At 35.5% G+C, this 27171-nt stretch overlaps 1 protein-coding gene across 1 annotated transcript in view; it reads left to right on the forward strand.

Annotated features, from left to right (window-relative positions):
• Positions 1–255: 255 nt before the first annotated feature.
• The window catches only part of MALRD1 (MAM and LDL receptor class A domain containing 1), a 246779-nt gene continuing 219863 nt past the window's right edge, over positions 256–27171 (forward strand). The window contains exons 1-7 of the mRNA XM_064634936.1: positions 256–591; positions 4592–4732; positions 8921–9015; positions 9095–9256; positions 12531–12624; positions 16979–17122; positions 21868–22025. Coding sequence (XP_064491006.1) covers positions 429–591; positions 4592–4732; positions 8921–9015; positions 9095–9256; positions 12531–12624; positions 16979–17122; positions 21868–22025 — 957 coding nt within the window. The 5' untranslated portion in view covers positions 256–428. The remainder of the gene's footprint in view (positions 592–4591; positions 4733–8920; positions 9016–9094; positions 9257–12530; positions 12625–16978; positions 17123–21867; positions 22026–27171) is intronic.

A 27171-nucleotide genomic window follows, 5' to 3' on the forward strand; every position in this document is an offset into this window, starting at 1 on the left:
ATATATTTTGTAGGCACTTGCCACCTCCCTCTGAGCAAAGAGAGATCTTTATGAATGTTGGTCATTTAGTAATTCTACTCTGTTTCCCTATTATTTTCTTATCTAATGTATTTTCAAACCATTGGGCAATAAATACGATCAATAAGTTAATGATATACAGTTGACTTGCATAACATGTGCCAAATTTTTTTAGTCATAAAACAATGTTATAATTCAGTTAAATATTATCCCAAGACACACAGGGTTGAAAGTCACTGCTTAAGCAGAAATCATATTTCCCTTAAGCTGCAGATTCAGAAAGTGAGGTACTAAAAACATCATTCAGAGAGATATGTGTAAATACAACTTGGTCAAAGACACTTCATGACCAATATTAGACAGTTAAAGTAATTATTTTCCAAGTGAAAGCTTGGGTAGTAATATAGCCCATGAATAGACTCACATACTTCTGTGTGTTATATTACTTTGCTCTGGTAAATACTCAGTCATCCATAGGAAATGGGTGCCAACGTGGTGATGGCTCCTCTGCTCTACCTGGAGAAATGTGCATTTCCACCAACCAGTATGGAGACAGTAGTGAGGAGAAACAAGGTAAGTCTGAGTGGGCTTCAGCACAAGCGTGATAGTTTGATAACTGAACGTGTCAGCAGAGAGAACTAGGGAGGATTTTTTTATGTTTCAAAAATATTTGGGAATTCTTTTTTGTTTGATTGGTTGGGGATTTTTTTACCCTCTTCTTCATTAAATTTTTGAAGAAAGTTTCTTCCAGCTTCAGTTTGATTTTTCCTGCTTAATTTTCAACATCTGTAAAGTGCAAGTATCTCATAAATCTTCATACGGATATTTATAGCAAAGTGTTTCCTCATCCAAATTCAATGGAGATTCAGCAAGTAATACCTTTCTCCTTAAATTGCAATAGATTTGTTGATAGAATTCAGATCTAATCCAAAATACCTAGACCGAGGTACAGGCAACAACAGCTTTTTTCTTTTTTTTTTTTTCTTTTTTTTTTTAAAGTCTTGGCAAGGGTGGAAATTTTCTTGAATTCAGGAACTGATTATCCTAGCTTAATCTTTGTCACATTCAGAGGTTACAAAAATAGTTGCTGCTGTTTCCTGTAAAGAATTGATCAAAGCAGTGAGAGTGAATTTTAACTACCGCTGTCTGAGTAAATTAGCATCAAAATTCTAGTATTTCCAGAATAGTGTACTAAAATGATGCTGCAAATAATTTCATACGATGCATCAATTCAGGTTTCTCCTGTGACAAGTGTAATTTTGAAACCAATCTATGCAAAGTATTTCATGAATTTAATTTACAGTCTGGATGGATAAGATAGTCCTCCTTGAAGATTCTGGTTCTGGAGTCCAAAGAAGAGCTTAAATTTATCAAATTATAATTCTGCCTAAAAGCCTATGTAAGTTCATCTACTCACTGTGCAACAAAGGAAGCATATTTGTGGGGATTTTAACATTTCACTTTAAGTATGAAGTAGATTGTCCATGGAGGAGCCCGTGTCTTTCTGTGCACTCTGAAAAATGCTAATTAGATCATGTCAGCTACCACTGAATGCAGCTGAAATCTGTGAGAAAGAGCAGTAAATTAAATCCAGATTCTTCAAATTACAATTGTGTGCTCACCTACACAAAGTTTTTCTTCCTCCAGTAGGACTCTCTGTTTCATCCAAATAGTATGCGGAGATCTGTTTGGGACAGGAGTCAGAATCAGCTCCAGGAGAATCGATTTTTTATGTCCCTGCAAATAAGACAATTGTTAAGATTGTATTCCTTTTTGTGTTAGTTTATTGTGCTGTACAAAAATGTATTAAATGGCAATGGCTGGAAATTATGTCTGTTGAATTCCCTGACATGTCTAACACGTCTCAGGCTAGCATATTTTTTTTATTATTTGCACAGGAGGTGGTTATGCTAAGTTTCACTGCATAGCTTTGAAATCCTCATTGTGCTTGGTTTCCCTGGAAAGGGCATTTCCTCCAGGCAGCACTTTCTGTTATGATTGTAGAATATAGAACAAGAGATGCATTCTTCCATTAATTTTTGCAGCAGCTTTTTGCACCTGTTTGTTGAGGGAATACTGCTATAGATAAATGCTTATATGAAAATAAAGAATTAAAGGTTGTTCCACAGACTGATTTAGAAAAATGAGTATATGGACTCTGTAAAAAGATCTAAATATTAAATTATGTTGTATTTTAATAAGACTGAGGAAAAGGTGTAGAACTAGGCTTTGAGAGACAGGCTGTGTGCTGGAACTGCTTGGATAATTCTCTGGGTTACTCCAGGAGATAAGTCAGCTGTCAGATATAAAGATATAGATCAGGCTGTATCAAATTGAAGATTCATCCTGCTGCCACTTTCTTCTGATTTGAGATTATTGCAAAACTATTTTTCCACTTAGGTTTCAGCTCCTGATCTTATGTTGATGACAGGTTCCTGCTCTTTTCTCTGGGCTCTATTCAGGTTTAAGTCAGTATCTGCAGTGAAAATATCTAAAAGATGGAATTTCAGTTTTTATTGTTAATTTGGTCTTCATATTGCAAAAACACCAGTGAAGGAATGAAAACTAACTACTCTTAAAAATGTTTTGCTCACAGAATATCACAAGCTGAGATATTATACATATGCACACTTGAAATAGAACCTTAAATTGCAGACTGTTCCTCTGAGACTTGGAATTTTTCCTTAGAGGTTATTTTAAATATTTGTTTTGTTCACAGGAAACTCTGCAGAAATTATCTAGAACATCCCACATATTCCTTCCTTCTGGATTTTTCCTCTCTAAGCAGTGACTTTACATTTTTTATTCAAACTTCCAGCAAATTTATTTTGGTTTGCTTCTTAAGTTGCATTTTCTGTGAAAATGAATACTGCTTTGGAAAATAATTATGAATGATCAAAGATTTATTTTTTTAATTAAAAAAGGTAGCATTCCTGTTATTTGTGAATATTGCTTTGCAATTGTTTTTTCAGCGATGAGAAAATTCCTGAGGAAATATGGAATATGATTTGGTTCATTTTGTGCAATGTGAAGCAGATATGCTTCAACAGTGTTTGTGGTTTTGACGAACAACTGACATGCTTTTCAGCCACTTAAAGAGCTAAGGAATTAAAGCAGCAATAAAAAGTTGGTTGATGAATCAGCCAATCTGCACATTAACTTGAGTCTGGAATGCTTACATGAATTATTTCTGTTTTCCCCTCTCTTACCTTGTGATTTAATTGTTGCAGTAAACTGATGTGAATATGAGAGCCATGAAATTGAACATCGTAATGTGTCTATAAATGCTGCAGTGATAACTTTATTTAAAACTATTGGTGAACTATGATAATATAGAATAAGCCAAAAGCATTTACAGGGGCTGGAACCAATCTGAGAGGGTGTGCTAAGGCATTGTAGCTCGTGTCTAACCAGAATCACAATTAGAAGGCAGGGTCTTAACTCATCTTCCTCCACTGTGTAAGGGAAAAGGAGGGTGAAAGTTTCCACATAGCACATGAAATCTGGAGACAGTGCCACCTACCAGCCGTTCTGTTTGGGGTGAAGCTGCAATAAGTTTGCTCTTCACAGATGCATCTGCTTACGCTTTTTTTTTAAAAAATTAAATCTTTCCACGACTACAATAAATGGTTCAAGGAATGGGTCTGTCCAGCCTGTCAGGCACATGCAAGCTCTTTCATTCAGCTTGGATATGATGCATAAAGGGCTATCTGACACCCAGTAAGCAATTATTTATCTGGTTGTATACTCTCCTCAATTTTCCTGAATGAACTGGTACAATATACTGGGGTCTGTTCCAGAAAGACATGTCCTGCCTCCTTTTTCTAACCTATGCTGCCCTACAGAGGAATGTGGAAGGGGGAAAAATGATCCATCTTTACCACGTTGCTGCATGCACTGCAAGAAATAAGGCAGAGGAAAGGCAAGTGGGGAGACTATGTCATTCTGAGGACTCAACTCTTCTCTAAATAACGTGGTTTCTAATTTAATACAGCAACTTTCTAAAGATTATGAGCACTGGCAAACTTTGAAGTATGTCATATGTTGAGTCTCACCTTCTGTTGTTAGTGGAATAGAAAAAAAAAATTTTTGCTGTCTGATTATTTCCTGGTGTTAAGTCTTTGTTTTTCTATGCAAGAACCCTGGACAAACAGAGGACATACTGTAATTCTTCATGTGATAGCTGCAGTGTATTTTAAAAATAGCCTCTGCATATAAACCATGCTAGCTTGGAGAATTTCCTGCAAATAAGTAGCTGCACACATATATGTGAAGAAAAAAAGTATATGTTATAGTAATATAATATAAAGAGACTAGTTTGGATTTGGTTTGGTGAAAGGAGGGCTTGGTGGTCTGTTTTGGGGTTTTTTTCAATGTTTTTTCTCTCTCATCTCACTTCCACTGCCCTGTTTCTCCTTGTTCATGATTTAAAAATTCTGGGGTTTCTTGCTTTTTTACAGGAGTCTGTTCGAAATTTTCCTGTGTGCTAATTAGAAAGCATGTGATGGTGAAAACATATCCTTTTGCTTCTGTTTTTGAGCCTTTAATTTTTTGTTTGTTTGCTTCAATTCAGGTTTCCCCTGTGACAAGTGTGATTTTGAAACCAATCTATGCAGAGCTCTTCATGAATTTAATTTACAGACTGGATGGATAAGAAGAAATGGTCAATCTGGCATAGGACCACCATACTCTGACCACAGTGGGAATGAGAGCAGTAAGAATCCTCATGTTCTTTGCAGAAACCATGGACTCTTACAAATTATATAGTTTTCTGTTCGATTTACTTATTTTTGCTATTTTATTGATAGTTCAATTGTATTCTGCCACATGTTTTCTGAGGACTTGTGTCTAGGTTTTTAGGTGATAGCAATTGCAAAGACCTAGAACTATAAAACAAACAAACAAACAAACAACCTACAAAACCCCCAATATTCCCTTTAGCAATTCTTGTTATCATAGAGGAGCAAGTAATCAGTTACAAGAGTAGTGTTTATCTACCTGAGTAATCTTTACCTGTTTTGGAGATATGAAGTGATAAAGTCAGTCTTGATGATTGCAAAGTTTAGAAATGTTAAGACATATTTTCAGTTTTTCTTGGATTGGTGAATGCCTGGAGTGTGTGGATCTATTATCTGTGGCTAATGCTCCAAATGTTTTGAGAGAAGATGGCTTTGTGTCTGGGGACAGGGTAAGCTTTGATGGCCTGTTTGAGCCAGTTTTTTTCTAGATCTTATTCCAATTCCATTTTGCCTCAAAGACTGTCTCTCAACTAATTCCTTTTTTCTGTCCTCAGATAAAATATATCCCTTATACTTTTCCTATTGCCAGGTTAATCCTGCTTTCTGAAACCTGTCTTCTTCCTTCTGTTATACATGATTTTCTTCATAACTTTTTAGCTAAGTCAAGCCACTTTTTTTAGCTGCAGCAAGCCTTCTCCTGCTTTCCAAAGCTGTTGGAAGGCTTGTTTGTAAGCAAGCAAGGAAGTAGGGAAAGAATAGATGGGGACTTCTGATCTCATGGTAAAGGGGTGAGCTGGTTGAACTAATAACTATTTAGTTCTCTTCTTCATATTTTCTGTTATTCTCCTTCCCTTCCTTTCCATCTGCTCCCTCTCACCTCTCCTGGGTACAGGCAGTGCTGTGACAGGCCTCAATGCAAGCACCTGAAGGCAGTGTTGGGAGTGTATAAGCACATAACTATGTGGGATGCAAGTGTTGTTGTGAGACTGATTAGCCCAGGTGTTTTACACCTCTCTTCCAAACTGTGATTATCTGGGAGTCTGGAAATCTGTGGTGTTCTAAAGAAAGCAGCACCTCCTACACATTGCATAAGCTACCAAACAGGTAGAAGTTCCATGTAATGAGTATGAGCTGGTGGTTTCAAGATTAACATCTGGAACACTTGCTTAGAAGTAAGCAGATGAAAATGGAATACAACTTTAAATTATTCTCACCGGAAAACATCAGCAAAAAACCCCACTCTACATTTTCTTGCAAGTGGACAATTCTCATGATTCTTTGTAATTAGGAAACTTTATACATGTGATGTGCTTTTTAACAACTTCAGGTTTTACTTGAGTGTAGCACGCAAGCACATCCTGCTCTGTGCACTGTGCTTCTGAAAATAAGGCTGCTCTTAAATACATATTGATTTAAACTGATGTTGGCAAAAAAATTTGAGCAACTACCAAATATTTTCATAAATGTAAGCTTTATTTCAAGTATGTAAGTTGTGAAATAATTTATCTTTAAAATAACAACAGCTCTTCTCATCAAGAAGCACAATTAAAAAAATAAAGGTACAAAAGTACCAGGGAATACAAATACAGCAAACTCTTGGCTAGAATCAAAATTGGTTAACCAGGCAACAGTCTTGCTCTAGTTGAAGTTTCTAGGATTTGTGCATGATTGGTAGCACACACCATATCAGGATATAGTGAAGACCAGAAAGATACTCTTGGTTATAACCATAAAAAAGGTTACCTTATCTTGCAAAGAACTGGTGGGGAGCAAAAAATTTAACTTATGTAGACAGCAAAAGCCAACAAAATATTGAGAATCATCAACCTAAATGGTTTGTTACAGACAAAGCAAACTGCTTAGTCACTTGAACAGTTCAGTCACATTTACCTGTTTTGGGCAGTCAGTGACTGTTGTATCTTCCATGTCTGATTGTCTGGTAGCCATGTTAATCTAAGTTATTTTATTCAGGTAAAAGAAAGTTCAAATACTTGTACCTTTTTGGCTTTCAAGAGGCTGTGAACTTTCAAGATATGTGAACTGAATGACTAAGGAGATTTAAATGCATTTAGTTAATTTGTTTTTCTACCTAGAGAATGTCTAAACTGTACTTTCATTGCCTGACTGCTGGTGCTAATCACCTAGGAAATAATTATATTCCTTTGGCAGTTAGTTGAGTTTTTCCATGGCTGGCTACTCAAGAGATTATGTAATCAGTTTTATGTTGGTTCCTGCTTAAAACCTGGAAATGATTCTGTGTGGTGACAACTGAGCAGAGTGTGCTCTATGGCAGAGTGTTAAAGGGAAGAGTTCCTGACATCAGAATAATACATGCACGTTAGCAGAAGAGCAAAGATCACTTGGTAGATGTAACTCCTTTGAAGATTTATGTAATAATTTACTAGAACCCAACATGCTTTTTAGTGCTGTCTCTCATTATTCTTTTTTTTTCACTGAAAAGGTAGTTGAACAGACCAGTTAAAACTGTTTAAAAAAAAAAAAAAAAGAAAACAAAACCAAAATAAGACACAACCTGTTTCTACTAAGTGAAATTCTTATCTATGCAGAGGTCTAATGTGAAATCACTATTCAAAGAAGTTCTTAAAGTTATTATTTCTCTCCCATTTGTGTAAAACTTAAAATTCCTGTGGCAGGTGAAAAATAAGTTTTTGAGTCTTAGATACATTTATCTTTAGGCAACTAAAAGAAAAATTTCAAAAATTTATGGAAGTTAACATCCAGTGGAACAGATTGGAGTCAGGGACAGGGCTCTGCAGAGGCACCAAGCCATCTGTTGTGGGTAGGAAGAATATCCTTGCAGCTGGCAGGCTCTGAAAGTGCTGCCTGAGCAGTCACAAAAGGTCTAAAACCTGGGTGGAGCATGACCATATCTCTGGTAGCAGGCTACAAAATGCTTTTTTGTGGGGGATTCTCAGATGGCTCCAACACTGAGCTAGGCTTGTGGTGCTTGGCCAGTGATTTTCCAGTTTCACACAGGGACGAAAGGCCAAGACGGGTGATTTAATAAATGAAGTGTTTAGATGTTCTGACATTGGTATCTGGTTTCTGTAATAATCTTTATTTTTAAGACTTTTTTTATTCCTTGGGGACCACTTGGCTTTTTTCCTCCTTCATCTTCCTCCTTTCACTTACATGTTAATGTCAGAGAATGACAGTTTACTTGACATTGCTTGGAGTTTGGGAAGGAGGAGAGAAGGGAAAGGAATAAAAGAAATTAAAAAGGACATTGAGCATTTTTTTATTCTTTATTTTTCCCCTTGTATCCTTTAACATCTAACATCTCTGAAATCTTTGTGTTCAGAAAGAGCCAAATTTTGACTAGCTGTATTTATTATCCTAAAATAGGGTGGTTGCCTTCCATCTTTTATAAGATCTAAAACAGTATTGTCAGGAAGAGACATGATCAGTCAAAAAGTATGGCAACAGCCGTATTTTACTGACTCTTGTTAATCTGTTATACTTTCAAGGGAAGCAAGGACTTGTTTTATAAATGGAAAGGTAATGGTATTTTTAATAGTAGCCTTGAAATTCCCAAGAAAATTGTGTATATGGGGAGTGTATACAGGGTTACCACAACCTCCTCTTTGCAGTGAGGCAATTTTCTAAGCAGCCAAAAACCAGACACCTCTCTGAACATATGCAGAACCTGTAAGATCACCACAGTCTCCTCTCCCATTTTCCACCATCTCCTTAAAGACTTGAACTGTCATGATAAATCTATGATTAATCTCTATAGTTAGTTTCAGCAGTTTGATGTTTAGGCATGGAATATGTAATCTATTCAATAATTGGGATTTAAAGTCTTTGGTCAGCTTGCTGAGTTAGTCTCCCTTTGTCCCAAAATTTTGCACTTCAAAGTTGAGTATGCATGCAGCAAATGAAGCATTTTGGAATCTTACTTAAAATTTTAGCTGGAACATGGAACATAACAATAATAATAAATAAATAAATAAACAAACTATATTTAACATGAAAAAAGCCTGGCACACAATGGCTGCAACTGTTAATATTTTCTGGGGAAAAAAATCTAGGTGGCTTTTTGGTTATTAATTTATACCTGTATGTGTGCCTCTTCTTGTTTTATTGTTTTTTAGGATTATTTTCCCAAGCTTCTAAGTTTTCTATTTTTTTTCTTTTAATAGCTTATTTCCTCTCATTTTCCCCTGGAATGCAGTCCTCTTCTGCAACTTTAAGGACAAATGTTTTCCTTCCAACTGATGAAGAACGTGTCTGCCAGGTATTTTGGTGCATAGTCTTTGTATTATGTTGTTTATCATAGAATTTCCCTGGAATAATCAGACCTTTTTTTGTCCTAGATTACATTTCATTACTGGGTCAGTCAAATGAGTGGAACATTGATGGTGGGACTTCAAAAGCACTCTGAAGATACTGTTACAAGTATCTGGCAAGTTTCAAGAGAACTGCAAAGTCAGTGGAAAGTAAATACCATAACAATCAATAGCACCAAGAAGTTTGAGGTTAGTAAATTGAAGTTACTGTAAATGACACTTGTTAAATGGTTTCTGAATTGTGAGTCTTTTTTAATAGGTTAAAACTAAATATTTTGTAAATGGAAAGAAAGCATTATCATGAGGTAAATAAGAGAAAAGCCATTTGGAAAATCCTACTTAGCATTAAAAAATATTGCTTGTTCTTATCTCTTAGTGGTGTTAAAACTAATACCAGAATTTGCTTAAACTGTGCATGTCTTAAACAAAACAATTGGTCTCTTTGAGTCATAATTATCTACCAGTCCTTAGAGATCTTAACTTTCAATGCAGTATTCCCTTAGCCTCAGTCTAACTGTATTGATAAATTCAAGGTTTCATTTATATAAGAAACAGAATTTTATACTGTAAGATAGTTTTATAGGGGTGTTTTGCAATGCAAATGTCATAGGCTATTTAAATGTTTTTACATGTGTATTTACAAAAAACTTCAGTACAGTAAATGTAACTTAAGGCTATAATATTGTAGGTGATGTATACTCACTGTTGTGCATAATACTGGTGAGAATGTGGGGAGCAGAGAAGAAAATGAGAGGGCTTTCCTTCTACAGCAGTTACTGTGAAGTTGGTTAGCATACCAGCCTGAAGGCATGGAAGCATGACCTCATTTCAGTAAACCATATGTGTAACATAATTACTTGACTTGCGTATTGTGCTAAAGCATCCAACAGGATCTGAATTTTTGAAGTAATACTCACCTGCTCAAACCTTACTGCACTTAACACAAGTATCAAAGTTGTTGTTCGATATATGAGCACTCCAGCTTTAAAAAGGCCTGTGTCAAACTTACTGCAGTAATCATTACAATTGGCTTAAGAAATACAGCTCAGCACCTCACCAAACCTAGAGTCTGAGCAAAATTTCTTCTTTGCACATTTTTGCTCCAGTGAAAATTTGCAAGACATCACTGTCATACAAGTGGATGCAATTCACTTGCCCTTTTGCACTTTTTCTTTTTATATGACAAGATGGTCAGCCTACAGGGATGTCTGTGGAATTTTTCAAGATAAAATGTTGATTATTAAAGTTTCTATGGCAAATAATTATGAGAAAAAAATATTTTTTATTTGGGTGTACAAATCTTTTGGAAATAGGGTGCTTTAATGTCTTTGGTATTTTGCAAACACACTTGAAGTGAGATTTTAATTAAAATTAATCTCTGAACTTACAGTGCTTTTTTTTTTTCCTCATTTTGATGTTAAATATTTAATAGTCAAATACTTAGTCTCTTCCTACTAAAAAAATAAAATATATTGATTATCTTTATGGAATAGGAGATTTTGTTTCAAAACTTAAAAATCTCTGTTTTAGGGAATTCTGAAATACAAAGACTGTCAGTGGTTTAACTACTCAACACAAGGCAAGATCGGTATGGCTGGTTTGGCTGGGGTTTGGAGAACTGTATCATGGTTTGCTCTCCTAAGCTACTTTTGCTGTGTTCTACTGAGAACAAATTTCTGTCTCCCAGACTTCATAAAGAGAAATGGTTCTAGGCTTGGGGCTCACTGATTAGTCTTTTTTTAGACACGAGCAGGTGGAGGCATCTAACATTATTTTCTTCTGGAAGTGAGGAAGTTAAGACAAGGCTTACTGTTTATGAGTTTTAGGGAAACACAGGTCAATACAGGCTCATGGTCTAGCAGAATATGAACTTGAAGCAGTCTCTGATTTTGTACCAGCAAAGTGAGACAGCTCCTCTTTCACATTGTCTAAATCACTTTATCTTGCTTTAAAATAAAATGTGACTATGAAGCTCTAAGCGCAAGCTATATTATACAGTTAAATGCGTATTATAAATTGTTATTAATAACTGAATTTTGACTTTGAAATGAAACATAACTCTGAAAAGGTTAAGTATTTGTCAAATCTTTGATACTAAAAATATTTCTTGTATTTCTAATTATAAAATGGTTCACTATATTGTTTTAGAAACTTATCTAAAACTATGTAATGATAGAAAAAGAAAACACGAATACACTGTCCTTCAACTGATGATGTCATGAAAGTACACATTAACCATATGTATCATTGCAGCAGAATTCAAGAGTTCAAGATATTATTTTCTAAAACAAATCAAATGAGCAAGTTTCCAAGATGCTGCATTTCACTCATAGAAACATATTTTTGTATGTGATATGGCTGCTATACTTCTTGTGCAAGCCAACTACAACTTAAGAAAAACAAATTAACAAAACACAGAAAATTCCAACCCTCAAAAAAACTCCAACTTTTAACATAATGGTCATATCCTTAGATAAGTTGTATTATCTTGTACAGTGAAATACTGTATTCTTTGCAATTTATAGAATAAATACATGTTTTCTGCTACAATCTGTTAAACTATGCAGAAAATGGTTGCTGAACTTTCAAGGTAATATCTAAAAAAATATTGCTGACACTGTGCATTCGCTATTAAGAGCTAAAATGTACACCCAGCCAAGACTACAGAAAATCCTGGAGCTACGACATCCCAAGGTTTGTCTAGGGAATAATTTAAGGAATTTTATCCATAAATTGATTTTTTTTTTTGGTTATTTTGATTGGTGTGCTTTTTGTTGGGTTTTCCCAAGGACTGTGGTTGATCAGCCAGTTCCCCTTGTACACCACTGCAGAAAACTTGTAGTAGCCTGTGCATTTACAAATGCAGATTAAAATCTGCCCTTAAGATGAAATATAAGATATTTGTAACAACTTGTGTAGAGAAGATTTTTTTAGGGGCAGAAAAAAAATCACTGTTGTAACATTAGAGCAGAATAACTGTTGACCAAGTACTCCTCACAGTTTGTTTTGGCTAAAAACTTGATGAAAGGCATCTGACTAATGGTATTTGTTGATTGACTTTGCTCCAGGTCTCTGATAAATTATGAAACCAACCAGAAAATGTTCACATTTCCAGCCCCTGGTGGAATAGTAGCTAGATAAAACACAAAATTCTTTGTGTTTTAATCTTTAACTGTCACTATTCTTGCTTTGATTTAAGGTATTTTATTGTGATTTTCAAATCCTTCTTGTTAAAAGCTACTTCAATATTGAGTAAGACAATTAGTATATATATCTGTGCTGATGAACCACATAAGTGTGAAAAAGCCAGGATGGTAAAAAAAATTGTTAAGTGTGGGATTTAAGTTCTCATAATTTCAATAGAAACTCCATGGACTAGACTGGCATGTATTGTGAGGTGTTTCATCTTGTCCATGACACTGGTAAATTCGATTTCTTGTTGATTTGCTGTTGATCTCTTTAGGTTATCTTTTGGGGGATGGTGGAGACCCAGAGACAAGATGAAACTGTTGCCATTGATGATATTACTTTCAGTGAAGGATGTTCCTTGGCATATGGTAAGATTACCTGTTTTTTCAGGAGACAGGTCATTTTACCTTGTCTTTTCCTTGGATTTCCTTAGATTTCCTTAGAAAACACAATGGAAATCCTTTTGCTATTCAAAGGCTTTCTAAACTCCAAAAGTGTTTTCATCTGGCTCATTTTTATTTCCCTAAACAATCATCTGTCTTTTCACATTTAAGCACAGTTACAAAGAAAGACAATAAACACTTTAAGAAATATGATACAGTATAAATGCAGGGCTCAGTGGGCAGAAAAGGTCTACTGTTTTTGGCCGAAGAATTGATGTGTTCAGCCAGCTTTGGGGCTGACTTTAGGGAGATTCCCAAGGCACTTGTGTATATTTCTAAACGCGTGGAGGTCCTGATCCTCAGCTGTGCAGAGCGGCTGTGTTGTTCTGCTCTGCTACACCCAGGAGTTGTAATGTCAGGCCAGTCATGTCTCCAGTCAGAGAATCTCTGCGTGTCAGGATTCTTTAGCAAAACATTTCCTATTTCTTTTTCAACCCAATGTATTTTCATGGGAAAGGAATACTACCCATCCTAGCATAAATTAAATTGCTTGCTGTGCCGTATTGCACAAGAGTGTTGCCCTGTGCACCCATGTCACATCCTCAGTTGAGCACAGTCAAAACACCTCTTTTGTTTTTCTTATTCTTATTCTTAGCACAAGCACTGAGGGTTCAGATTTCAAACTTAACTTCAGGTGTGGAAGCAGCGTTTGACACAGACCAAACTAGGTTATGTGATTAGGTTTGTGTTCACTGTAATCCAAAATAATGTTCTCCATATTTCCCAGTAGGAAAAAAAATATTGAAAAGAGATGCACATGGTTATTAGCATGTTAGAGAAATAAGCAATTGCAGGGAGATCACACTAAGAGCAAGATACAAGTCTTGATTTAGTGGTGCAGGCAGGCATACATATTTATCTCAAAGGGGGTCTATATTAGGGAAATGAATTTTTGTGTAACTAAACTTGATCATGTCAGTTTCTCCGTGTTGCAGTGGAGAGATATAGAAGTAAATGTTATATAAATATATTTTCATGCCAGAGCACATCTTGCTTTTCTGCTTTGTAGACGTTTTTCAGCTGTATTACTTAAATAAACAAGGATGTTAATTTAAAACTTCAGGCATGCTTGTCTGGGAACTAAGAAAAGAGTACAGTGCACTTAGCCTGAAAAAAATTAATTTGAAATGGAATTTGAAATCTGTCTCCAATGTAAAGAGGACAGATGTGAATTTTTTTCCCCAACTTCTTTCTTTTCTGCAGGTAAAATGGTGATACAAAACAGAAAAAAACTCCTGCATTGCTAAATTCTAGTGACCTATGTAATTGTTTAACCAGTTCCTGCAGGAGGATATAGATCTGTCTGTAAAAATATATTGAATTTTTTCATAAACGAAGTTCCTAAAGCAAACAAAAATTAAAAAAAAAAAATCAGCTATAGAGATGAAATACTGTCTCAAAGAGATGGAGGGGAAAAAAAGGGAAACAGAAATACAGGTACTCACAAGAACTTATAAGTCCAGGTCTTAATCTTACATTACATGGCAGGTGTTAAACTGTATATTGTGGCTTACAGACTGAGCTGCTGCATTGTTAAGTACATCAAGAATATTCTAACAAGAGCCAGTTCTTATCCTGCGTTTCCCTAATAGAAAAGTCAACTTCATTAGGTGACTTTTAAATGGCTGACAGCAGCCAAAACCAGGGTCAAAGGATCTTAATTTTGTCCCCGAGAGAGGAATGTTACTACTGAACATTTTCCAGTAATTAAAACAAAAGGTCAGACTAATGGTTGGTTGAATTTGGAATAATTTTTTCTCTAGTCCTTTTGGAATGTCTAGATAAGTAGACTTTTAATGAAGACCACTTCAATTGCATGAAATTCCTAGTTAAAACTTGCATTTTTAATGTACACTTCATGATTTTTAATCCCATTATAAATGCACGCAAGAGATAACCTGTGCATTTTTATTCATTAGTATGACTATGCTTTTAGGTCCATGAGTAAAATATCTTAAATTTTTGTGCTATCAGGACTTTCTTCGTAAAAACTGTGATGGTTAAATATAAATGTAATTTCATTATACTTGAAGTCTTTTCTTCACTTCTATTCCTCCCGTCTCCCAAACCATTCCCCTTCAGTCTGTTGTCCAGTACCACTAAAGACTAAACTTAATGCATTTTAAAAAATACAACCAAAACTCTATCTTCAGTATTTTAATAGAAGATACTCTACAGTTCGTAGTTTTCCCAACAGCTGCCAAATAGCTTGTTATCACTCAAAAACCCCGTAGTTCTTTTTTATACAACTGTGTATGGACTGCAGAAAAAAAAGCTGTCAAACAGAAAATATTCAAGCTATTTTCTGAAACATACATAACATGAAATCTTTAATTATACCTTTAGTAGACCTTCTGTTCAAAGGCCTCATATTCTTATCTAAGTGGCTGTTCTGCAGAACTCCCTCTCAACCCCATAAGAATTATGAATGTGAAGAACCCCACTAAGACTGTTCCTCTGATCTCTCCAAAGAAATGAAAGCCAAGAGTTCTAAGGCATGAAAGTGGAATGCTATGAGGGAGTAGGAGGCTTTAGTCCTCCTTAAGTCACTTGTTATACAGAAATTACACAGCTTCTCTGCAGAGTTGTGTTGTTTCTCAGGAAAACTGAAGTAATTATATATGTATTACTTATAATGCATAAATTTTTTAAAAAATCCAGTATGAATACTTCAAGTGACAAAATCCCAGACTTAGTTCCGTTGTTAATTCTAATCCTGCAAAGATGTAGCTTTTAATATTACAGACGCAGGTCTTTGAGATGAACTGCTACAGGGATGGGAGTCAGAAAATCCAAAATACTAATCTTACTGTTGTCTGACATGCTGTGGAATTAAGAGCTGGAAAATGGGTATTTTGTCAAAAAACCCCCAAAACATCAAAAATGTTTAAAACTAAAGTGAAAAAATGAAGAATGAGTACAAATATTTTGTATTAATAATTCAAAAGTGTTTAAAGAACTTGATTCCTTTTGACTGTACTTGCAACTTTTTTTTAAGTGTTGAAATTTAACAGAATCCATCCTTTTCCCTCGTGGAATTTTGCATGTTCCCTGAGATTCCTCACATAATACACATGGTTTGAAAAAAGTGCATATTTATGCATCACGGGAACAAGGAAGAAATGAAAGGTTTGTAGCACTACCTGGACAGGCCATCTCACTGAGATTTCAGTAATGTGAATAATACTGTCTCTCTGAGATGAAGTAGCATCTATCTGTAGTGACCTGAAATTGTTTTCTCCATGCAATTAGGAATCTCTACGTTTTCTCTGAGATACCCCAATTGCTATTTAAAAGTCTGCCTTAACCAGGAGATTATCTTTCCCCCGCAATAATATTAGAAGAATATCAAGGGAGACCTTATCACACTCTGCAACTAACATGAAAAGAAGCTGCAGCCAGGTGGGATTAGGTCTCTTCTCCCAGGCAACCAGTGACAGGACAAGAGGACATGGTCTTAAGGTGCATCAGGGGAGGTTTAGGTTGGACATTAGGAAGAAGTTCTTCACAGAGAGAGTGACTAGGCACTGGAATGGGCTGCCGAGGGAGGTGGTGGTGCACTGTCCCTGGAGGTGTTTCAGAAAAAACTGGATGTGGTACTTAATGCTATGGTCTAGTTGGCAAGGTGGTGTTGGATAATAGGTTGGACTTGATGATCTCAGAGGTCTTTTCCAACCTAGCAGATTCTGTGATGCTATGATTAAGAAATGATCCATCCATCATCATAGTGCAATCCTGCTTAAAATCCTGGCCACTGTTGAAGGCAATTAGTCGGGCATGATGTGCCCTTAAAAAAAATTCTGGAAAATATGTGGTAATGTATTCAGAAACTTTTTGTCTCTAAAGAGAAGCATTCTTTTACAAGTAGTTGGGAGAAGCTGCTGAGTTAAACCTCTCAGTTAGAAGTGATTTTTATGTAGCTATCATCTAGAAAAGTAAATAGGTATTTCTTATTATGACATGTCATTTTTTATGTTACCTGGCAACTCTTTCTGCGGAAGTGAATTCACGAAGGTTGCGATGAGTGGCTAACATAAATAGCACTCCATTGCTTTGAAAGAAACATCCATCATGAGGGAATGATTTTTTAGAATGGTATTGTTAAAGATGGCAGCCTGAAATACTGGAGAGCAAACAGGGATGCACAGTACTTTTGAAGTAACCTTTTGAAGAGGCAGAAATGTTGTCGAGTAGTTTAATAAGTGTGTGTTTCTAATGGGAAATAGGTTCATAAATAATGACTTAACAAGTTAAGTGATAGCTTTTCTTTCTCTTTAAGCACCACAGATTTCCAGTTTTGAGCTTGACATATGTGAGTGGCATTCTGACCAGCTGGCTGAGCCTTCTCAGTGGGCACGGCTGCAAGCTGAGCACAAGATTGCCTCCTGTTCCCTCCTGAAGGATTGGAGCAACAATACTGAAGGTAGGAATTAAAGTTAATTCAAAATTACTAGCTGTTATGAAAAATATGGTGCTTTTTAGGGCAAGATTGTGACCCAATACTGAAACAGAACAAAACTACAAAAAGTAATTGTATGCATTTCATATTTAAATTAGCTTTTGATTTGGCCATTTGGTAAGAGTACCGTGAACATACATGCTGGTAAAACATGAAATATTTTAACATAAGAATTAATTAATATTTTCAAGTATTCATGAAACATTTTAATGTAAGAATTCCAGTATAAGCCAATAACTGATTTATTATCCAGTTAATTCTCTTTACGAGAACCATGTAAGAATTTGGCAAAATGAAATTAAATCCACTTAAGCCAAGTCCTTGGGTGTGGTTTTTTTTCTATTTTGTTCTGATTTTGATACTTGGCAGTTTTACTTGTGTAGTACTACTCTGAACATATAGTCAGGAATTTCATCTTAAACCTTTCATTAGGGGAACTGTAAAGAAACAATTATTATACAAAATAGTTTCTTACTCTTTTTTTAAAGTAAATTTGTCAGTAAAATTTGTCCAGTTGCAATTTTCAGAAGTAAAGAGCATCTCTTGTTTTTGAACTGCGTAGTGTGTGTTTTGAAAGCTTAATGGATGTAAATCTCTAAGTGTTCTAATGTGAAATAGAGTCATCTTACCAGGTGAGTGTTTGGCTTGTCTACTGAGACTGTCTTCAGAGGGGTTAAGTGGAGCTAGTTGTAACAGTATAATTTGTGATGTACCTTTGAAGGACTGATAGTGAGGAGATAACTGCTTGAACTTTGAACCCACAGAAATGGATCACATCTCAGTGATAGAAGCAGAACGAATGCTAGATATTGTTTTTATTATAGAAAGATTTCTAAAATAAATTTTAGCATTCATTTCAACACAGTCTAGTAACTGTAAATCAAGTTATAATGGAATAGCAGGCAAAAGTGCCTGAGTGTATACACTGTTAAGATGAATTTTTACACGTATGTACAATGGAGAGCATATAGAGTAGTCAAGCAGACTTTTTTCTTTTCCTCTTTAAATATGAGGAAAAAAAGTCACACCACCTTCCAATTTCCAATTAGACTTTTAATTTGATTTTATTTGAAACATTTCTCTGAAAGGTGTTTAATCTGTGCCATACTTTAACACGACACCTCAAGGGCTAGTAACGGGTATGGATTTCCCTTTTATGGTAATATTGTGCTAACAGAAAAAATACTGAAATTCTGTAAGTGGCTTTCACAGGACTAGGTCTAGGACTAGACCAGCAATGTCTATAGAAACAGAACATATCTGGAAATGTTGGCTCTATAGGTGCTTGGGCATTATTGTATGAATATGCACAGGTAGCTGAGTAGGCTGAATCTGTAACACAGACAGCTGCTTGGGGACACTGTGCTTCTTTGTCATCAAGGAAAAAGTAAAATGTGAGAAGAAACAAGTGTCAAAACAACACATAGAATTTAATTCATCATTAACATTGCAAAGTATTGAAAAATATGAACTGTGACTGCTTGCCTCTCAATACATTCAGTATTTCTATTCATGCAGATTTTTTGAGGCATAAATGAAGAGGCTGAATATTAACTAAAATTCTAAAAATTAAAGAAATGGGATGCAAGCTGAAAAAATGCCATGCTTGAGGTCTCAAACTTGCAATGCAAATAGAGCTTGACTAAGGTTTATTTTCTGATTTTGATCAAAGGTTTCGCTTCTATAAATAGAAAAAGGTAAGAAATGAAATTATAAAGTCAAGGTCTGCACAATTTTATATATAAAGAAAGGATTGCTTATAGTCTTTGAATAATCTTCCTTTGCTGGTGTTCTTAAATTTAATAAAATACTTTCTGTCTTTGGATGACTTTTTTTCTTTGTTCCTTTATTGCTTTTCTCCAGTGTTGTAGGCATTTTCTCTATCACTTTTTCTCTTAATTTCTCTAGTGTCAAAAGTTCTTACAGAGGTTTTATATTCCCCTGCAATACTGTTCAGAAAATACTTTTTTCTTCTTGTTTTCTTTATTGATATTTCATGCATGCTGTATAGTTTCCATAGTTCATGCTTACATTGGATTAAGCTGGTTTCCTACATCTAGGGTAACACTTCTTTAATAGCAAAATTAGTGAAACAAATTCTTTGCATAAGAAAAATGAAGATGCAAAAAGAAATCAAAGGAAGTGCCAAGTTTTTAAACCCAACATTTCAGATAACCAGTGATAAAATTTACTCAACTTAAAACGTGAAAAAACAGTGACATCATTAGGTTATGTGATTCTTTTTCATTATCTTTTTTCTCTCTCTTTTTCTTTTATTTTATTCAAAGATTTAACCCAGGATTTCTGAGTTCATGAAAATTCACTTTCAAAGAGTAGAAACAATGACAATTTGAGCTCTTTTTTCCTCTAAATGGTTGAGTGGGAGAATTGTTGCAGGGCTTTGGTTCAGAGACTGAACAAGTCTCTGCTTGGGAAGAGAACTTGTCAGAAATGAAAAAGTCCCACTCAGTGGCTCAGTTTAAACTCAAAGCTCAGTATTTACTCTAAAACCAGTAACACAGATTCAAAGTTGTGTCATTTGTGAAATAAAAATCCCACGGATTTAAGTGGGAGTGATGAGATTTGAGTCAGAATACGGTTAAGATAGAATTAGTTAGCTAAATATTTATAGGCTTTTAGTTTTCAGCATAGCGGGATACTGGCAGGTTCACCAGCCCACCTCAGCTCTAAGATGATGCTGGGCCACCTCAGCAGTAAATCATAAGCTCTGCTTCTTAGTTGAGCGCCAGTGTAGTCAGTGGCTGATCTTTCTGCAGGACTCCTAAGATTTTACTTACGACAGACAAAATTTTCCTTCAAAATTGAAAGAAACGAGACTCTTTAGCTAAAACCTGATTAAGCAGCCATGTGGAGAAAATAAAAGACCTGTTCTGCCTTTAAAAACAAGGAGAAGTTTGGCACTTCAGAAAAAGCAAGTTGGGAAAATTTAAGAGAACAAGTCATAAAGAAGGTCAGAGCATAAACACAGTAATATGCTATGCAGTGTCTGCACTGAGGGAAATTCAGACCTTAAAGGTCTGAAAGGTACAGAGGTACAAAGTTTGCAACAAATGAAAGAAAACTCTTCCCAATACCTTTAATCATTAGAAAACTACTTGATAAATGTTGTTCAAAAGTAATAATAATAAAAAATCCCTGGAAGAGGGGACCACTGTTCTGCTTTTACAGGCTATAGAGAAAAGGGGAAAAAAAATAATAAAAAAGTCAATTTTCAGTTTCTGTAGTTTTCATTTCTGAAGCTAGGCCTCAATTTCTCTAAGAAGCACTCACAATACTTGTGTGAATTCTCTAAAGAATACTCAATATGCCTCTTGGACACAGAATCATTCTGGATGCTTCATAGAACTTCTGTTTATCTAGCGCTGTTCACTTGCTTTCTCCTCTAAAAACCATGTCAGCTTCACTTTACCCTGTTTATAAAGATTCAGGAATTTGAAATGAAAAGGGAAAAGAATGTTAATTATCATTTGGCTCAGAAACTATACTGGGTTGGTTTTATAATCACATAGGAGAACACTGAAGTTAGACAAAGAAGCAGCAGTATAACTTCTAGTGTTGTTGCATATTTCTCCTATGCACAAGAAAATATAGAAGTGTAAATGCTTTGTTGATATGTGTCGAACAGAAAGTTGGGTTAAATCTATAATGCTACTTTACCTTGAGATTTGCTTGTGTGGCATGAAATTGCAAGCTTAATTCCAGTGAAATTGCAACCATGTTTTTCAGTGTAAATCATGGCCTAACACAAAGAGTAAACTGGCAACAAAAGGAAAAGAATGTTGTCCTTTATAATAATGAACGTTTTCCTTGTGAAATGACATTTTCTCCCTTCACCTTGAGATTGTGCAATATCTGCATTTGAGATAAGTTTTATTTAGAGAAAGGAACACAGAAACTGCTGACTTAAGACCTTTAATCAGTTCTTGTTTACTATTTTAATAGTTGCTTCAGAAGGCAGCAAACATTCAGTGGCTCAGGAGCAGGGGGGAAAAAGACCTGATATATTCAGTAAAAAGTATTTAGGCTTTTTATTTCTAACAACTAAAAGACACTGTTGAGGGGATGTAGTACTCTTTTAGATCTCAGTAGGAAGGCTTTTATAAGGGGCAGTAGGTCAAGAAGAGCACAAATTGCTTTTCTGCTTCAGATGGAAAGACAATATACTTCTAACATTTTGTTGCAGAAATTCTGGCTGAGAAGTAAAGACCTTGATTACGTGGTGGTGATGTGACTGCCTCCTGTAGCAATAAAGCAGAATGCCTTTATTATTTTTTAAGTATTGGTGTAAAAAGCATATTTTCTGGAAACCACAGTGGAAGTAGGAAGAAAGCCCAGTTTCCACATATATTTGTCATTAGGTTACAATTGAATGGTTGTGAATGTAAGGAGGCTGAGCTGAATGTGGGACTTCTAACAGCTTTTAACATGCAAAGTAACAACTTCGAGATACTACCAATTGATATAATTTTTGGTTGCTGGGGCTATCTGTGAGTAAAATGAAGATCTATCTTTGTAACAGGAAACACTTAGGTGACATCGAAGTCACATAAACAGCCTGATGATCAAATTCAATTCTTGCTGGGATGGGTCTATGGTTTAATTTTGTGAAAGCAGTCCTTATTTTCATAGACTGAGAAAAAAAAGAATGTTCTGTGAAAAAGTGACCTTTCTCTTCTTTCATTTTTCAGGCCATTTTGAATGGTTAGAAGCTAATGACAATGCATTATATGAAAGTGCTTACCTAAACAACTCCATGTGTCATTGCTCCAGCAAGAATTGCCATTTTCAGTTTCATTACTCCATGGCAGATAGCAGCGTTCTCAAGGCAGTACTGTTTATTAATCAGGTAATCAGGTAATCATGCATTCATTTCCAAAAGGTAAAGGCATGGCAACACAGGTATTACTAGACAAAATGGAAGATACACCTGCTACTACATGCCTGCCCCCTGAATTAGTTTGTGCAAAACAGTACCTTGGTACTGTTCCACTGATCTGTGCAATTGCAAAGCCTGGGTATTTGCCATCTCAGCCATAAACTAATTTGATAGGTGAATGTTCTGCAATAATACTTCAAGGTCACCCCCAAGCTATTACTGAATTAAATAAATTGGGGATTTCAGGGGAAAAATCCATAGTAAAGGCTTTTCTAGCCTTCTTCCTGTTCTGGAAATATGAAAATAGGTACTTTTGTCTACGGAGACACAGAAAAAAATTAAGTTGTTGACTCAGGATAACTGGAAAGTTCTTGATTAGATACTTGATTTGTTTTGCCCAAGTCTTAGAGAAGTAATTTTCCTATTCTTTTACCTATTAGTAGATAAAACAGCCTTGTCAAACTGAAACACAAATCCCAGTTGAGCTATGTTATTTCCATCTTTTTTACCTCCCTTGCCTTGTAGAGGCTTTCTGATGTTCTCTTTTGAAAGTCTGGTTTAATAGCTTAATATTGATGCTTTGTACTGCTACTTAATGAAAGCAAGAGCAATAGAGCTGGTCTCATTAAGTTAATGGCTCTCATATCTTGGTGTTGGAGTTGAATTCTTATCACCCAACAATACATTTGTATTTAAAAAGAGATCTACTTCATTCACAAAGATAAGATGCTAAAAACCCCGAAGGGTAACAATACCAAGAGGTCTAAACATAGGAACAGGTAATGGAAATAATTTATTTCTTTCTGACTCTGACTACTCATGAAAACAGCTCCAGGTTCTTCTGTGTTTCATTTATAAAAGGGAATAGTTGTATTTTTCGATGACCCATTACTGTACCAGGGAATTGTAACATAATCAGTGTTCTGGTCAGAATGCATGGAGATTTGTGCCATAGTACTCGCCAATGTGACACTCATGGCAACCCAGGTATGACACTCATGGCAACCTCGAGACAGAATCCAAATCCTGATTTCAGTGGTTCACCTAAGTAGGATCAGCAGACCCAATTTAAGAGTTTTCTTTTCCTGAAAATAGAGCAAATTATTTGAGTCAAAACCATAAGAAAACTGATATTTGAGTTCCGATACAACTAGGAACCTAGATAAAACCAACTAATTTATAAACAGGTCCTTACATAAGCACAAGAAGAATATTTTTGGTGGTTATTACAACAGGTCAGTCCATTCTGTTTCCATAGATTCTCTTAGTCCTTTAATGTTTTAGTTATTTAATTTTGCCTTCAGTAAGAAGTCTTTTTATTGCATATAAAGTTATTTAAAGCTGATGCAAAATTTACCAGAACAATATTAAGAAACTTCTGTTGATAGTTTCAAAAACAAAACCGTATAGACTCATATTTGAGACTTCTTAAGCAGAAAAGGAGGGAGAGTTGGGGTTTACATATTTTGCTACTAAATCATTAGGTTGTTTATGAAAATGAAATGAATCTTCAAAGCTAGTCAGTATTGAGAGACAGAAGTGAAAGACAAGTGCTGATTCTGACCCTGGAAGACAACAGAGCTGCTGCCCTGGAGGCTGTCATTCAAGATAACTTCTCAATTGCCTGTTCCATGCAGTTTCTCTGCACATCCTATTACTGTATTTATTGATCAGAACCACTTGTTTTTGAATAACTTTTGCTAAGTCCCAGCACTGACGGGTCTGACACAAATGGAGACTGGATTACACTTAATGTACAGTTTTACTACTGTTCTTAGAGAACAAGCACCACAGATGTTGTAAATGTGAGGCCTTCCTCACCCTTTCAACAGAAAGAGCAAAGAAGAGTGAACGTATTGTCTAATATAGATATTATGTCATCAATTGTAAGACAGGGAATCTAAATTGCTCTTGGGTTTAAGAAGGACAGGGAAAATGGACTCCTTTTGTCAATAGAAACCTATTGTTTACTTACATTTAGCTTGCAGCCCATTATAATCTGCAGCTTTTCTTCTTTTATTGCTGGCTTGGCAAAGTTGCTCTTCATTAAAGACTACTATTTGACTATTTGATTTTTCTTTCTATTTGATTTTTCTTTCTTAACTGTGATTCATATGTCTTTGAACTTTGTCTTATTGGTTTGAAACTGGGTTCTGTATACTGAGATGATTTTAAATCATTTTGATGAAAAAACCCACAAACATTATACTCACTGAATGCAACTCACTCCTCATTAGAAGCAGCTAATGTAGGTTTCTCACTTCCTAATTCCCTAGCTGCTTACAAGATTGCCATTTACCTTTTTTGCTGCCCTCCTTTGGACCCTAACAGCTTAATGTCTTTCTCATATTGCTGAGCCCAAAACTGCCACAATATTCAAGGTGAGGCTGCCCCAGTGCAGAGCAGAGCAGAACAATCTCCTCCCTCACCAGGCTGGCGATGCTTTGCCTGATGCCCTCAGGACACAGTTGGCCCTCCTGGCTGCCAGGGCACTGCTGACTCATATTCAGGGACCCTGAGATCCCTTTCCCTGGCAATATTCTCCAGTGTCTTGTTCCCCAGTCTGTCCATACAATCAACAATGTCAGATAAATTTTAAAATTTTCTGTGAAAACTGAAACCAAATAAGATAATGTTAACTTCAGTTTATCATTTGCCATTCATTACTTGTTTATTTCTCCCATTAAGTAATGGACTTCTTCCTTTTATCTTTACATCTTGTACGGCTTAAAAAACAGATGGAAGTTAGACAGTAAAAGGTAATTTCAACTAATGTTTATATGTACAATCATATTTGTACCCTAATGAATTAAAATTTTTCTGGGTGTTCACCAACACTTGCAAAAACTACACAAGTGCACTCCTTTACAGAAGTCAAAGTTGATCCATTAATCATTGTGGGGGAACAGATAAATCTTTGTTCCAAATTGCTCTCTGAAATGAGAGAAGTAGGAACAAAATAATGGGTGCAGTTGCACAGTAGTGCATGTATCTGTAAAGAAATGTCAAAAAAAAAAAAAAAAAAGAAAAAGGTCTATTTCAGAAATGGAGTATTTTAGCAAAAGTCATGATAGTCTCTTCCATCCTTCGAATCTGACTAGTGTGATCTCAGAAAAAAACATTGCTGGGAAAAGGGACAATTCTTGCCCATTTTAGTTTTACAAAAAATTGTTTATCAATAGTTATATATCACAATATGAGGAATAGAGTGAAGGTATCTTGAGCAACTGCTCCCCCGCATAACTGAAATAAATCTTGAAGGAAAGTACTGGAAAAGCAATACCTTCCACATTTTAAAAGAAAGCTAGTGATGCAAGGAATGTGCTAGAGGTGCTAACCTATTTGTTCCAAAGAGGTAGAAGAATCTGACAAACGGGATGAATACTGCAGAGAAATATTGTAAGGAAGGGAAATAATAATATTGGCTTCTTAGAGCTGTATAAAATCAGAGGGTAAAGTCTGCTGCATGGAACAATAGGTAGTTTAAAATTTTGGTACATCTGAGGTGACTTCAGTGTAAAAAACTGCCTTAGAAGGTCTGGATACTAACATGTGAACAGAAAAATCAAGTTTACTGCTACAAGTTGTTCTTATTAAAATTAATTTGGGAGAAAGATGGTCATGGGGCTGGATATCTCAGCTATTATTTGAATGTGAACTAAGTTATAGTATCCAGATGCATACAGTGAAAGACACAGCAAATGTAGAGTATTTCCAAAGGGTATACAAATGTGTTTGGAGCATTCACATGTGTAGGTGTGGGGGGAATACAGTAGCTAAGTCACATAACCACAGGCTATGGTTTTTACCTACCATGCAGTATGGTTCCTAGCACATCATCAGTTTCTGTGTCTCATATGTACCTACTGTAGGCTAATAGATTTCCTTTGGAAGCTGAATTATTTAGGAAAATGAAGTAAGTTTTACACAGAATGAAGTGTTCTCAATATTGAAAGACTTTTGCTGAATATCTGCTACATGAACAAGTGGACAAATACATCCCATACCTATGTGGAAACTCACAGCTGACTTTTAGTTCTGAAATCAAATATGTCATGTGGTTTATCCAAATTTGATCTCATCTGTAATTTAGTGTTTGGAATAAGGTATTGCCTTGGCTCTGTCTTGCAGTTTTCTTGCAGTTTTCCGATCTTTGAATGTATTTTCAATAGAGATTCAATCTTCCAGTGTTGTTAGTATGTCAGAACAAGACTGGTAAGGAAAGAACTTTAATTGGCTGCCCATCACAAATCATATCAGTGTAATTCTACTGGCACAGACCTCGCAGCCTATCAAGCAGTAGACAACATCTTTCTCCTCTTTTTTATATTACAAGACAGGAAAGAAGATAACTGTCCTTGTCCATAGTATTGAAAACATTTCACATTCCTATCATAACCCCATTTATTAGTCTCCTGTAAGATGAATTGTTTTTATACTTTCAATTTCTCTCCATACAAGGGACTTTCCCTTTCTCTTACTCTGCTTTGAATATTTTTCTGAACTGTCACTAATTCTGTGATATCTTTTGTGGAAAAATTATGACCAATATTTCCTAAAAGGAGTCTCAATATTGATATCTGTAATGGTAAGTCTGTATGTATAGCCTATATTAAATTTTCCAGAAGTTTTTTCTGTCCTTCTGGTTTTGGTCTGTTTTGAAGCTGTTCTTGAAAAGATTTTGTGTAGGTATATGAAGTTCAAAATGCTACCTTCTTTTCTTTATACTGGCCTAAGTATGGTCCAGACGGGATCATGACCAGAAGCAGGATGAACATAAGCTGTTTTTGCCAGATTATTGAATCAAAAGGGCTTTGAGTGCTTGCATAAAGGCAATCTTACCATATTTGGCAGTCTTGCTTTTATCCTTAGGAGGTGGAATGAAAATAGGGATTAAGGTAACTCAGAACATGACTAGAAGTTGTCAGATTGTACTCTGTGTGCTTGCTTTATATATTTTAAAAAAAAAGTTTTAGCACAACTGATAGACCCCAAATTCAGTTCTAAGAAAACTAAATCTAACACAACCTAATATAAGCAGTTATTTATGAACAGGAAACTTATGTAGAGAGCATCGTGGAAAGATATTGTTAAATTCAGCAATAACATGGCTTAA

Source organism: Pseudopipra pipra, chromosome 1 (assembly GCF_036250125.1).
Source record: "Pseudopipra pipra isolate bDixPip1 chromosome 1, bDixPip1.hap1, whole genome shotgun sequence".
NCBI classification, from domain to species: domain Eukaryota; kingdom Metazoa; phylum Chordata; class Aves; order Passeriformes; family Pipridae; genus Pseudopipra; species Pseudopipra pipra.